The sequence below is a fragment of the Macaca fascicularis genome, chromosome 1 (assembly GCF_037993035.2).
Source record: "Macaca fascicularis isolate 582-1 chromosome 1, T2T-MFA8v1.1".
NCBI classification, from domain to species: Eukaryota; Metazoa; Chordata; class Mammalia; order Primates; family Cercopithecidae; genus Macaca; species Macaca fascicularis.
This window is the reverse complement of record NC_088375.1, coordinates 44,425,843-44,438,730: the sequence shown is the minus strand read 5'-3', so window position 1 is coordinate 44,438,730 and position 12,888 is coordinate 44,425,843. Positions and strand designations below refer to the sequence as shown.

Below are 12,888 nucleotides of genomic sequence, written 5' to 3'. Positions count from 1 at the left end.
TCTTTAAGGAAATAAGACTGTGAAAGATAGAGTAGAAGTATACATATGTGTGTGTGTATGTGTGTGCACATTTAAAGTCCTTTTAATTACTATATATATGTGTGTGTGTATATATATATATATATATAAAAATGTGTGTGCACCCCTTAAAATCCTTTTAATTACATTTTACAGGACTTGTTTACTGACAGGAGAATGTAAGAAGATATTGCACCAAATCTATAACCAAAGCAATGACTATAGCTCTAATCAAGCTCACACATACACAATTATATCCCCAAATCAGCACTCAAGGTCTAGTCTTGCTTTATTAGATGAGTTTAAGAAAGTAAACTTCTTACAGTTGTCAGTGATGGACAACAGGGATCTAATAAATAGTGAGTACAAAGAAAGAACACCACTCAAAGAATAATAACAAAATGATTGAGTAGGCGAACTAATGTAAGGGTCCAAGATTTTCTAACACATTACTCATTGAACAGGCAGATGCCTGCTCTTTCCTTCAAGGGAAAGAATAATGATGGGCTACACCCTTCCTTCAGAAGAAATAAATCATTTTGAGGGTACATATAGAGAAGACGGCAACGATGGCTCTACGTTTTTGTTTCATGACTAAATAATCTGATTCAAAACATTTAAGAAACTGTAGATGATTTAAATGTGAAACTCTCTGTAAAATATATAGATGTCCCAGAAAAGAGTGTGGTTTAGTAGAAAGCACTCAGAATAACAGATCAAAAGCCTGAGTCTATATGCTAGCTCTACTAGTGATGTTGGACAAATAATTTGGTTTCTAAGTCAAATTTTCTTTAGCATAAAAATGAATAAACTCATACCCTTCTCACAAGATAAAATACCACAGAAACTTTAAAATGCTAGACATATATAATACGATATTCTGATAGATGAGTTTCGCCATGGCCAAATGACTAGAAAGGCCTTTTAAGTCCAAGACAGATCTTTAGTAATAAGGTGATACTCTTATTTGAGACATGTGAGCAAGGACTTTTCTTTTGATTTTCAATGTGCTTATGTGAGGTAAGCAAACCAAAAAGTATGTAGTATCTTCTTTGAAAATGTTTTATAAATATATTTGTGAAAACCTACAGGGTACAGGTATTATACATATGGATGTTTTAAGTCTCCACCTAAATTTAGCTGAGTTTAAATACATTTAAAGGACTAATTTCATATTTAGATGAAAATCAATGAAATACATTATATGTCTATATTCAAAAAATTGTTTTCTTTGTTCTGTATACTATGGTATCTTGCATCTTATTCTATTTGCCCTAAAGAAGAAAATGAATATGTAGTGAATCATGTAGACTTAGACGTGTTCACTGAAGGACTACAAATCAGCAAATTATAAGAAGATTAAATTAATTATGGGTGGAGTATGTTGTTCCACTTCTATTTTTATCTAGAATTATTTTCAATTAGTCTTTTTTATTTTATGTTTTAACTACATTTTAAGTTACAAAGTGGCTTAAAAGAAGCAAATTTGTAACAAAAAGTTATTATTAAATATGGATTTGTCTTTTAAAAAATCGTTTAAAGAAGATTGTGGTATCAAACTGGAAAGTTTTGTAATTTAAAGTTAATGATCAATTTTCTAAATCCCCTTTTCTGTTCTAGCGCTTGAGTTAGATACATCCTAAATATTTAAAGTTATAAAACTAAAATTAAAAATGCATACTAACCAGGTGGAGCCAGAAAGACCAGCAATGTAGGTAGCACAATCCAGAATTCCTGATTCGTATAATGCCTTCATCACACCAGAGAATCCCACCATGGCTCGGAAACCCCCACCTGAACCCAATATGGCTACCACAGGCACCTGAAATGATGCAACAGAGAGATTTGTACACAAAGTAAAAATCATAAAATACAGTTCCCTTTAGTCTCAATCTTTATGTTATACATCCCATATTTTGTCCCAAAGAAGTGTAAGTTAACTTCATACTTTAGTAATGCCTAATTTTTTAAAGGAAGAAAATAAGGCCTGGTGCAATGGCTCACACCTGTAATCCCAGCACTTTGGGAGGCTGAGGCAGGTGGATCACCTGAGGCAGGTGGATCACCTGAGGTCAGGAGCTTGAGACCAGCCTGACCAACATGGTGAAACCCCATCTCTACTAAAAATACAAAATAAAAAATAGCTGGGCGTGCTGGCAGGCGCCTGTAATCCGAGCTACTTGGGAGGCTGAAGCAGGAGACTTGCTTGAACCCAGGAAGCAGATGTTGCAGTGAGCCAAGATCGTGCCATTGCACTCTAGCCTGGGCAACAGAGCAAGACTCCGTCTCAAAAAGAAAAAGAAAAGAATGTTTCATATAAGAAAACAAAAAAAAGCAACGTCTATTAGAAAAAAAAGTTATTCAAGTGACCAACTTACTCGGTTTAATAATAATAATACTCTATATGTGTTCAACCTTTTGCAAATCTTTGACTTGCTTTCAGGGACATTGTTTTATTTAACTCTCATAAATCATGTAAGGTGGGCAGAAGGAAAGTATTTGCTGGTTTTGCAGATGAAAGTTCTATACTGATTATGCTACTTGTGTAAGATCTACTAGTTGGTAATTCGTAGTTGAGTAAGCCCCTTGCCTTCCGGTTATATTTACAGAGAGCATCTTTAACATCTGGTGACCGATCTGATGTTAGCAGTAAAAGAGAGGAAGGTGGGTGGTCAGACTTAGGGTTTCTAGCTTTGCTCTTAAGCAGATGATGCTATCATTACCCAGAACAAGAATCCCAAGGCATGAAGTTAGGTGAAGGAAGAAACAGTGTGCTCAGTCTTAGAAATGCTGAAAACACAACATGAACGCATTGTGTTTCAAGTATTGGCACCTGATCCCTGAGTGGCCACTTATCAATATGACGTATACATATATTCATGGAATGATTATTTTACAACCAGAAGGACCAAAAAGATTGTATAGTCATAAGAGATAGTAGTTGTAAGGAAGCCAGATAAGAATTTAGAACAAAGGGGAAGGATTTGAATTAAGCCTTGAAAGGCGGTTGAGTATATAGGCAGTATAATAATAATAATAATAATAATACTAGCAAACATTTATCCTTTAAATTGGGAAAGAGAAATCTGCAGAGTCCAGATCTTATTAGAGTTAGAGCATTGAATAGTAGAACACCTAGGACTAAATTCCTGACCCAGAGCTGTACTCTAACAAGTGGTCTCAAATCAAAAAACACTAGGCATCAAACTACATGCAAACTGGAAACCTCATAATGAAAGCACACTCTACAAGTGCAGTGCAATGGAAGGATCTAAATGGCTTTGAACCTGTGTATGTATGTATGTGTATATGTGTGTATGTCTGTGTATCTTTATATAGATGTATATGGGTTTGTATAAACACCATGCTCTCAAACACAGATTTTTAAACTGTAAATAAAGTAAAATATGTAAGTCCTTAAAAGCTTATCTGGAGGGGGAAATAAAGCTAAGGTAGGAAACTAAAGTACGTTATACAGAGGATGAATAGAGTACAATAAAGTATTAGGTGCAGCAGTAGTTATAAGAAAGCTAGATATGAAGTTAGAATGAAAAGGAGGGATTTGAATTCAGCCTTGAAAGGGGGTTGAGTTTGCAGGCAGTATAATAAGAATAATAATAACAATAAAAGCAAGCATTCAACATTGCTATGTGCTCAGTTCTGGGCCTAGGGTTCAGGTCAAGATAGGCATAAGCAGGAAAGGGTATGTGATTTGGGAACCAAACTACTTGGGGTCTTAGTATTGTAGCAGGTGTATATTAGGGAATTGGGAAAATAGGATTATGAAGGGCATTGAGGAAAAGCAATTTCAAGATTAATACTGTAAAACATGGAAGGTTGTTCGTATTCAAAAAATATTTGGGGGCATTTGAGTCTAGGTATGGTTAATTGTAGCATTGTATTATTAAAAATAACCAATCCAATACAAATCAGGTAGTTCAGAATAGAGAAAAAAAATTCTTAGTAGCAGATCATACTGTTCAACACACAGCAAACAGCCTGCACTGTTATTCAACATGAGATTTAATAAGATAAACTAGAAAAATGAACTTAAGAGCTTCTCTAATCCCGAGAAAACAACCTCCCAGATGTACTTCTTCAAATGCCAACAGTGCGACACACACTGAAGATGCATATGGTACATTGCTTGGAATTTTCTGGAAACAGCCTCCTGTTAAACTGCAATTCGTGCGTTAGGTAACCTACTGTTCTCATTATCGCTTTGAAGTAATTCTGAAGGAGGTTTTCAGGTCACGGTTTTAATTCAGATACTTCTGTTGTCATCAGGGGAAGGAAAATGTCAGATATTTGTATATAAAGTTGAATAATCAAATAATTGACTGTGCAGATTATAATTACCTTCATTTGTTAAGTATGCATTTATATTATATCATTTAATTTTCATAACCTATCAGTACATATTATTACTCCGTTTGTTTGTTTGTTTTGTTTTTGAGACAGGGTCTCTCTCTCACCCACACTGGAGTCTCTCTCTGTCACTCAGGTTGGAGTGTACTGGCATAGAGATGGGGATTTGCCGTGTTGCCTAAGCCTCCCAACGTGCTGGGATTACAAGCATGGGCCACCACACTGGGCCTATAACCCCATTTTTAAAAATAAAGCAATTTAAACACAAAGAATATATTTTTTTCCAATGTCACAAAGCTAGAAAGTAGTATTTGGAGTCAAAGTTGGGTCTGCCATATAACAAAGCTATTATTTCACTATGCTCTACTTTGTCTCTCAAAACAAATAGCCCCTACATTTCCCCAACTAATGCTGTGTCCTAAGGCCAAGAAAATCCTCTGTGCTCAGTTTACTTATTATAAAAGTATCGATCTTGATATATTAATGTAGAAAAATATTGATCTTGAAGCTTTTAGTGACTAGTAACATTCTAGATTCTGTAACACCTACAGTAACATGAATTATAAAACTATAAAATTATAACTATGAACTATAACAAAGAATGGGAAATTAGATTTGTCAAGAACATATCGTATGTGCCTTGCACTCTCTCACGGACACTCTCACACAATTTATTTCATTTACTCTTCCCAGCTCTCAAAAGGAAATCATTGTTTGTTTCATTTTTCAAGTGAGGAGTGCAGATAACAACTAATAGCTAATAAGTAGTACAACCAGGATTTGAGCTGAGGTATGTCTGGCACCAAAATTCCTTGCTCTTTCCTTTGTCATTGCTCAGAATGAAAGGGGTAACCTTTATGGAGTGAAAGCACTGATGCTTCGTCAAACTATATTTCAAATTATGTATCACTTCAAATAACGTCAGGACAATTTTACATAATAAACAAAGATTAAGTTTAGAGTTTTAATAGTCTTGCTCATTCTGAAATAATGTTCAAAGAAATAATACGAAAGTTATATGGTTCAGCTGTTAGTCATAGCTCTAATTCTAAGAGAATCAAATATGTGTTCCTGAGAAGGTTTGGGGTTATATTTGGACCGAGTATCACTAATATTTAGATATAAATGATGTCAATAAATATTTCTCATACTTCCTTCATAGGATTATGGGAAATGAGTTTTCGCTTACCAAAAACTTTGTGTTTTGATTTAATTATCCTGGCACATAAACTTACTGACATTATTAATTGCCTCCCTTTCAAAAGAAAATTCTGAAGTATTCAAGAATATTTTTATTTGTCATAGAGAGTTAGATAAATACATTTCTCTCCTTGGCCCCCATATTAGTCAGGGTTCTTCAAAGAAACAGAACCAACAGGATGAGTAGATATATAGACAGAGATTTATTATAATGAATTGTCTCACACCATTGAGACCAGATGAGTCCAAATCTGCAAAATGAGCTGGCGAGCTCCATACCCAGGAGAGCCTATAGTGCAGATGGAAGTCCAAGGGAAGTCGGCTGGAGAATTCCCTCCTGCTCAGTGAGGCAAGCCTTTTTGTCATATTCAGGCCTTGAATGGATTGGATGAGGCCCACCCACATTATAATAGTAAGGATAATCTGCTTACTCAAAGTAAGCAACAACATCGGCAGCAAATCTAGCACTTGCTCTTACATGCCTCTCCATTGCTTCTGACATGCGGACATTTGCTTGCCTCTCCTGGACCCTGTTTCCCTCACAGCTTCTATTTCTCAGCAGTCAAGGGCTTTGAGCCCCTCAGAGTGCACCACCTTGCTGACTGCAGTCTGGGCCCCTTGGACATCTAACCTACTCTCTAGACCAGTTAGACCAATTTCCAGCTCTGTTTTATTCCGTGGCTGTTTATATCCCACCACTTCCTCAGATAAGAAAAATTCAGCTCCATTTCTTGATTCCTGAAACCTGACCCTTGCAAGCCCAGGCCTGCTCAGTTCCTGTTCCTATACTCCACTAAAGGGAGCCCTCCACTGCCTGTCTTTCGATCTTTACCATCTGAAAGAGGAATAAAGATTGATAGTACAGAGTGCCATTGTCAGAATGAAGGTGAAAAGAGATGGGAAAATATTCTCGATGAAGGAAAGCAGAAAAACAGGAATGGCAATGCTTATTGACAACTCAAGGTTGATCTCTCTTATCTCCTTCAGAAACTGTCTTGCTCTGCCTCTCCCTCCCCAACTAGATGATCCCTGTTTCTCTGGCCTTTCACTTAACTTATATGACAAATGTAAGTACCAAGTGGCACTCGGATAATTAATTACTTAAGGCCCATATTTTACTTCTATTTTCATCCAAAGCTGTCTATTTGTTTAAACTGAAATATGGTCCTTATAGTCTTCCTTAAGAAAAAGCATTATCTCTTTTATACTCTGACAACAAGAAGAATCTTTTCTACTTTCATTTCTTTACTACTCTCATTCCAGATTATACTCCCCCAACCAACCTTGTTATGTTATATATAGCTAGTTTTTAGGGGACCTAGAGACTGGATAGTAACATTTCACTTCATAGACACAACCACAATCTGAAAACTTCATCTGACCAAAAACTATTTTAGAACAAGAACATTTTAAAAAGTGGCTTCTGAACTACCAAAATACACCAAAAATCCCCATACACAAAGTCATGTATCTTGCTCAAAGAAAAGATCTTAGCCCTCTTCTCATAAAGAAATTATATTAATTAGAGACACTGTTCTAATAGCAAGTTTGTTTATCAGATTTGAATTCCAGAGCAACAAAGTTGAAAGAGAAAAGGGCGGTGTGAAGAAGTCACTTCAAGCGGCCGCACAGGCCACAGAACAGTGGCAGCTGAATGCAAAGGAAGCAGGCCTGAGAATGCCCAAATTGGTTCAGTCTGAGCAAGAAATTACACATTTCAGGAAGATTTCCATCTACATAAACAAAATCAATATTTTTAAAAAAAATCTCAGTACTTAAGAGAATAAACTCTTAGACTTTAAAAAACCTTAACTATTTGACTAGTTCAGTATACAGGCAGGAAAACTAATTAAAAAAACTAGGCCATGGTAAATTTAACAATTATTGACAACGAGTGTTATGCCACAGAATGGCAGCACCCAAGAATATGTATAATATGACTGTTTTACTGAGCAACTATTATGCGCCCCTATACATTTTGCTGGACACTTTATGAGCATCAGTACTCATCCCCTTACCCCAACAGGAGACATTGTCATCATTTTACAAGTGAAGCACAAAGGTAAAACAAAGTTTCCAAATATATACTGCCCAAATTCATTCAACATTTAATTCAACGTTGAGGTCTAACCTGGATACTGTCTGTTTGTATTGAGATGAATAGGACTGTTCTCGTTCGTTGTGCAAACTGCCACAACAGCCCACTCTTCCATACCTTAAGGAGGCCAACTGGCCAGTACTGAACAGAAAGTGAAGACTTTGATAGGGGACAAAGGATGTGGAAAGTTAAGAGATCCAAGAAGTAACATAAAAATAGAAAAATGTTACTTTTGTTATGGGAATGGGTGGTGCTGATAACTTCTAAACTGATTATTTCTGCCAAGAGAGAACAGTGTAGACTGAAACTAAGAAAAGCAACAACAAAAGTTTTAATTTCATAAATGACTTCCAAACACATGAATTTAATATTTTTTGAAGGACAGCACAGAGAAAAAGCATAATTACCTCATTCCCCATCTGTTGCAGAAAAGTTATTTTACCGTCATTTGTATGAACATGAAGTGAAGTTATATTTTCCCAGGAAGACTTACTAATCATTTCCACAGAAGGAGGAGTGACTAGAGGTGGCAGCAGAAACTTACTTTTTGAAAATAAGAACCTAAGAAAAAATGCCAGCCAGTGTGTCCTACATGAATTTCTAACTCAAGAGTCTAAGCCAAGATCTCATCAAAACCTTCTCCTTAACCAGTGTTTCCCTAGCAACCTGATACTGGTGTTCCTGTTTCAAAACTGTGACCTCTCTCTAGCAAAGCTACTCCATGCATGCAAAGACTAAATCTGTGCCCTGATACATACAACAAAATATTCACCAAGGATCTACCACACTAGGAACTATGCTAGGCGTTTGAAATATAGAAATGAATAACACAGATATTGTCCTGGCCCTCACAAAACTTAAATTCTAATGGAGAAAACAGTCACACTCACCAATATTTTTACAAGAAGTTTTTTTAAGTACAAGCATGGGAAATGATGAGAAGAGAATGTTCATATATGCCATAAGAGAGTATACTGAGAGAACTAATTTAGACTTAGGTGTAAGGAGGGAGGAGATGATTTGGGAGAGTCTCAGAAGAAATCATCTGTGTGCTCATTAAAGAATAGGAGAGTGTTAGCTAAAAGTGGGGTGAAGTGGAGAGAGGGGTTGTATAGGGGAAGCCTATTGCGGTGAGAGGAAGCACTGTACAGGAGACCTCCAACCGGGAAAAGATTCTGCAGAGACAGAGAACTAAGAGGTGCTTACTGGGAGGGAGTAGAGAAATTTGGGATAAACTGGCAAAAATGAAGCTAGAAAGAAGCTATGGAGCTAAGAGTCTAAGAGCAGTGGAAGGATTTTAAGCTTGGGACAGACTGAATTAGATTTCTGTTTTGAGACGTTCACTCTGAATTCATTATAAAAAGAAAGTGGGAAGAGGGAAGACAAGTACAAGTCCTCTAAATACACAAACATATGTAAGTCCTCTCTATACAAGGCACAGAGAAAGACAAGACATTGCGTTCAGATTTAGATAGGCTGAGTTTGAGATGCTGGGAGGAATACACGTAAAGAAATCAAGTAAGTGTGTAGATATTTAGGTCTGAAGCTCAGAAGAGCGGTTCTAAGTTGTTGATATGCATGTCCCTAGCACACAGGTGTTGGGTGACATCATAGGCCAGAGAGAAATTTCTTGTTGTTGTTGTTATTGTTGTTGTTGTTGTTTGAGACAAGGTCTCACTTCGTCACCCAGGCTAGAGTACAGTGGCACCATCTTGGCTCACTGCAGCCCCTACTTCCTGGGTTCAAGTGATCCTCCTGCCTCAGCCTCCCAAGTAGCTAGGACCACGGGTGCACACCACCACACCTAATTTTTTTGTATTTTTTGTAGACATGGGTTTTCACCATGTTGACCGGGCCGGTTTTGATCCTCCTGCCTCGGCCTCCCAAAATGCTGGGATTACAGGTGAGAGCCACCATACCCTGACTCAGAATCCTAGATTTAAATCTCAATTGCCTAGAAAAACATATTTCTCACGGAGCATGGTGGCATGAACCCCATAGTCCCAGCACTTTGGGAGGTCGAGGCAGAAGGATCACTTGAACCCAAGAAATCGAGGCTTCAGTGAGCCAAGATGGTGCCGCTGCACTGCAGCCTGAATGACAAAGCGAAACTGTCTCAAAACATGAAAGAAAGAACTAGAATGAGGAGAAAGAGGACCTAGGACTATGACTTGAGGAACTACTATAGGTAAGGAATGCTCAGATGAAGAAGAGCTGGTAAAGAACACCAAAGAGGCATGATGAAGACCATGAAAAGGGAGTAAGTGAAGAGTAGACAATGTTTCGAAATGTAAGGAGACATCTGTCATTTGCAGCTGTAAGGTTAGTTAAGATAGGGCAAGAACAAGACCCTGTGCATTTATTAGTACTGGTGTCTAAAGGAGGTAGAATAAGTTTGTATAGAAAATGTTGGAAACGTTTGTGAAGGTAAGGAGAGAAATAGAGCAGAAGGGAGGAGAGAATACAGAATCCAGGAAATGTTTTTTGTTCTTTATTTTCTTTTTATATCTGAGTTTAGAACATGTTTATATTTTTATAGGAAATATCCACATGGAGGTAGATGCTGACAATACAGGTTGAGAGTGATCTGGGAAAATATGAATAACAGATATATTGGGGTTCTCAAGAGGAGCTTCGGATCCATATCTGATGGATATCTGCATTTGAAAGCAAAGGGAGTATTTTTTCTATTGGACTAGGAGGCAGGTTGCAAAGGACAGCCATCGGTTATGGAGTATGTCAATTTTATAGCAAGAAATGAAGGATTTGTCATCTCCTAACTTTTTATTTCTCTATCATTAGGAGAGAAGTCCATCTGTTGTGAGGGAAACAAGAAGTAGTCAGCCATTAACAGTAAAGAAAATAATTGTTGCAAATAAAATAGAAAGAAATTAGGCAGGGAAACTCTGAGATTGCAAGGCATGATCTCTCAAATAAAGTTGACAATCATGACTTACAAGAAATATGAATTTCCTCCTTTTTCCTCTAGCAAGCTCATACCTCAAGGCATGGCCAACTGTCTTCAACTCTAAAAGAAATTTCTATCATCTCTGCTGCAGAGAGTGAGTCATCCTCTTGTGATCACTTGCATCCCTCAGTTCACACCTCTTTATTAAGAACTTAACACATCATGGGTTTTGTTTGCTTAAATATCATTCTTCCAAAGAAGGCTTTAAAATCACTAAGGAAAGTAACTCCTCAGGGCTAGCCATCTCAGCTTTATTCTTCTCTAGCGCTTAGCACAGTATTTCAATAAATCACAAATGTTAGAAATGAAAAGAATTTGTAAAATCATTTTTCTGTTTTGAGGGTATACCAATACCAAATAAGGATGGCAACAAAAAGAAAAATGTTATAGAATTGCTACTGAACAGTTATCTCTATTAAAAGAAACACACGTACACACACTAAAAACTTCAGAGAAGCTATAAATTTCTGAATAATGTATAGAGAAGACAGTTTTTTCAAGAACTAATTAGCCTGACGTGATAAACAATCACAAGTTCTAACAAGGATCTATTGTGGTGACAAGCAAGATACAGGATTTGGCCAGGCATGGTGGCTTGTGCTTGTAATCCCAGCACTTTGGCAGGCAGAAGTGTAAGGATTGCTTGAGCCCAGGAGTTTGAGACCAACCTGGGAAATATAGCAAGATCTCATCTCTAGAAAAAAAATTATATATATATAATTATATATATATGTGTGTGTGTGTATATATATATGTATGTGTGTGTATATATATGTGTGTGTGTATATATATATAAATATAAATTTTCTGGGTGTAGTGGCATGCACCCATAGTCCTGGCTGCTTAGGAGGCTGAGGCAAGAGGATCACTTGAGCCCAGGATTTGATGATGCAGTGAGCTATGACTGTCCCACTGCACTCCTGCCTGGGCAACAAAGCCAGATCTTATCTCTAAAAAAAAAAAAAAAAAAAATGCAGGATTAAAGAAAAGTCTCTCTCTTTTTAACATAAACTTAAATGAAGGTTTCCTTAGTTTTCTTTAAGCAAAACTTCCCCTTAAGCAGCATCTCATCTTAGAGTCTGCTCCTATAACAACACAAGTCACTCTAGCATCAGTAGGTTGGCTTTTGAACCCTACCCCCACCTAAAACATATTTGCAAATCTTCAACCACATGTGGGATGGGGTTATCATTTGGCTCCCTTACTCAGAATTTATGTCTCGTTTCCAACTGTATTCTGCCCTTAATTTGCAATAATCTCAAATTCCTACAAGAATGAATTCCAAGAAATTAATTTACTTATGAAATTATTTTAGGAAAAATTTAATGAAATTAATTCCTACAAGAAATAATTCAAGAGTGTATAAGACTATGCACATATATGTTTACTTATGTATTTAATTAAAATATTATTTTTATGAAAATAAATTATATTCATTTGACATATTCAATTAACAGGAAAGCTCAACTAAATAAATAAGTAAAAGATTACCTGATATGCCACTAACAAGAAACTTCATTATCATTTGATGAGCATCATTGCAGCAATTAATCTTTGTAGGTTTCAGATAGAAAGATGGACAGATATATAGAGAGAAAAATAGATAAGTAGATTAGGTAGGTGATTGATAGATACATAGATGAAATAAATGATGGATAGATAGCCAAAAAGTAGATTATAAGATATATGATTGAATAATAAAGGATGTTACATTTTCCTGGAATTTAAGGAAAGAAAAAGCAAAGTACAATTGAAGGATTTTACTTTCAATATTTGTTTATATTTATAGTCCAGTATTTCTCCATAATTAGGATTATAAATCATTTCTTCATCTTAATGATTTTTATAATCCTAATTATAGAGAAATATTAGAATACAAATATATTATAAGCAAATATTGAAAGTAGGATCCTTCAATTTGGTCAATTTTAAATATCATTAAACTCTACTACAAAATATAAAGAATTTGGAACATTTTCTTTTTTCTCCCCATCACATGTGCCTACATTTGTTAATCGCATCATCATTAACAAGATTTATGGCGTTTTCTTCTTGTTCTATAATGATGATTTCCACAGTTTAATTTTAGCCTACATTTAAATTAATTAATTTTAATCCTTTTATATTTTAGACTAAATTTTTCCTATTGATAAAATAAATTCTATTTCATGCATAAGTATGCCTTTTTGAAATACATATATTTAAATAAGTAAATAAAATGTGGTACATCCAGATG

General features: G+C 36.0%; 1 protein-coding gene across 2 annotated transcripts in view; it reads right to left on the bottom strand.

Moving 5' to 3' along the window:
* Positions 1-12,888, bottom strand: part of PLA2G4A (phospholipase A2 group IVA) — a 148,072-nt gene that overhangs the window by 53,595 nt on the left and 81,589 nt on the right. For both annotated transcript variants that reach the window (XM_005540257.5, XM_005540258.5), the window contains one exon: positions 1,704-1,840. In XM_005540257.5, coding sequence (XP_005540314.1) covers positions 1,704-1,840 — 137 coding nt within the window. The remainder of the gene's footprint in view (positions 1-1,703; positions 1,841-12,888) is intronic.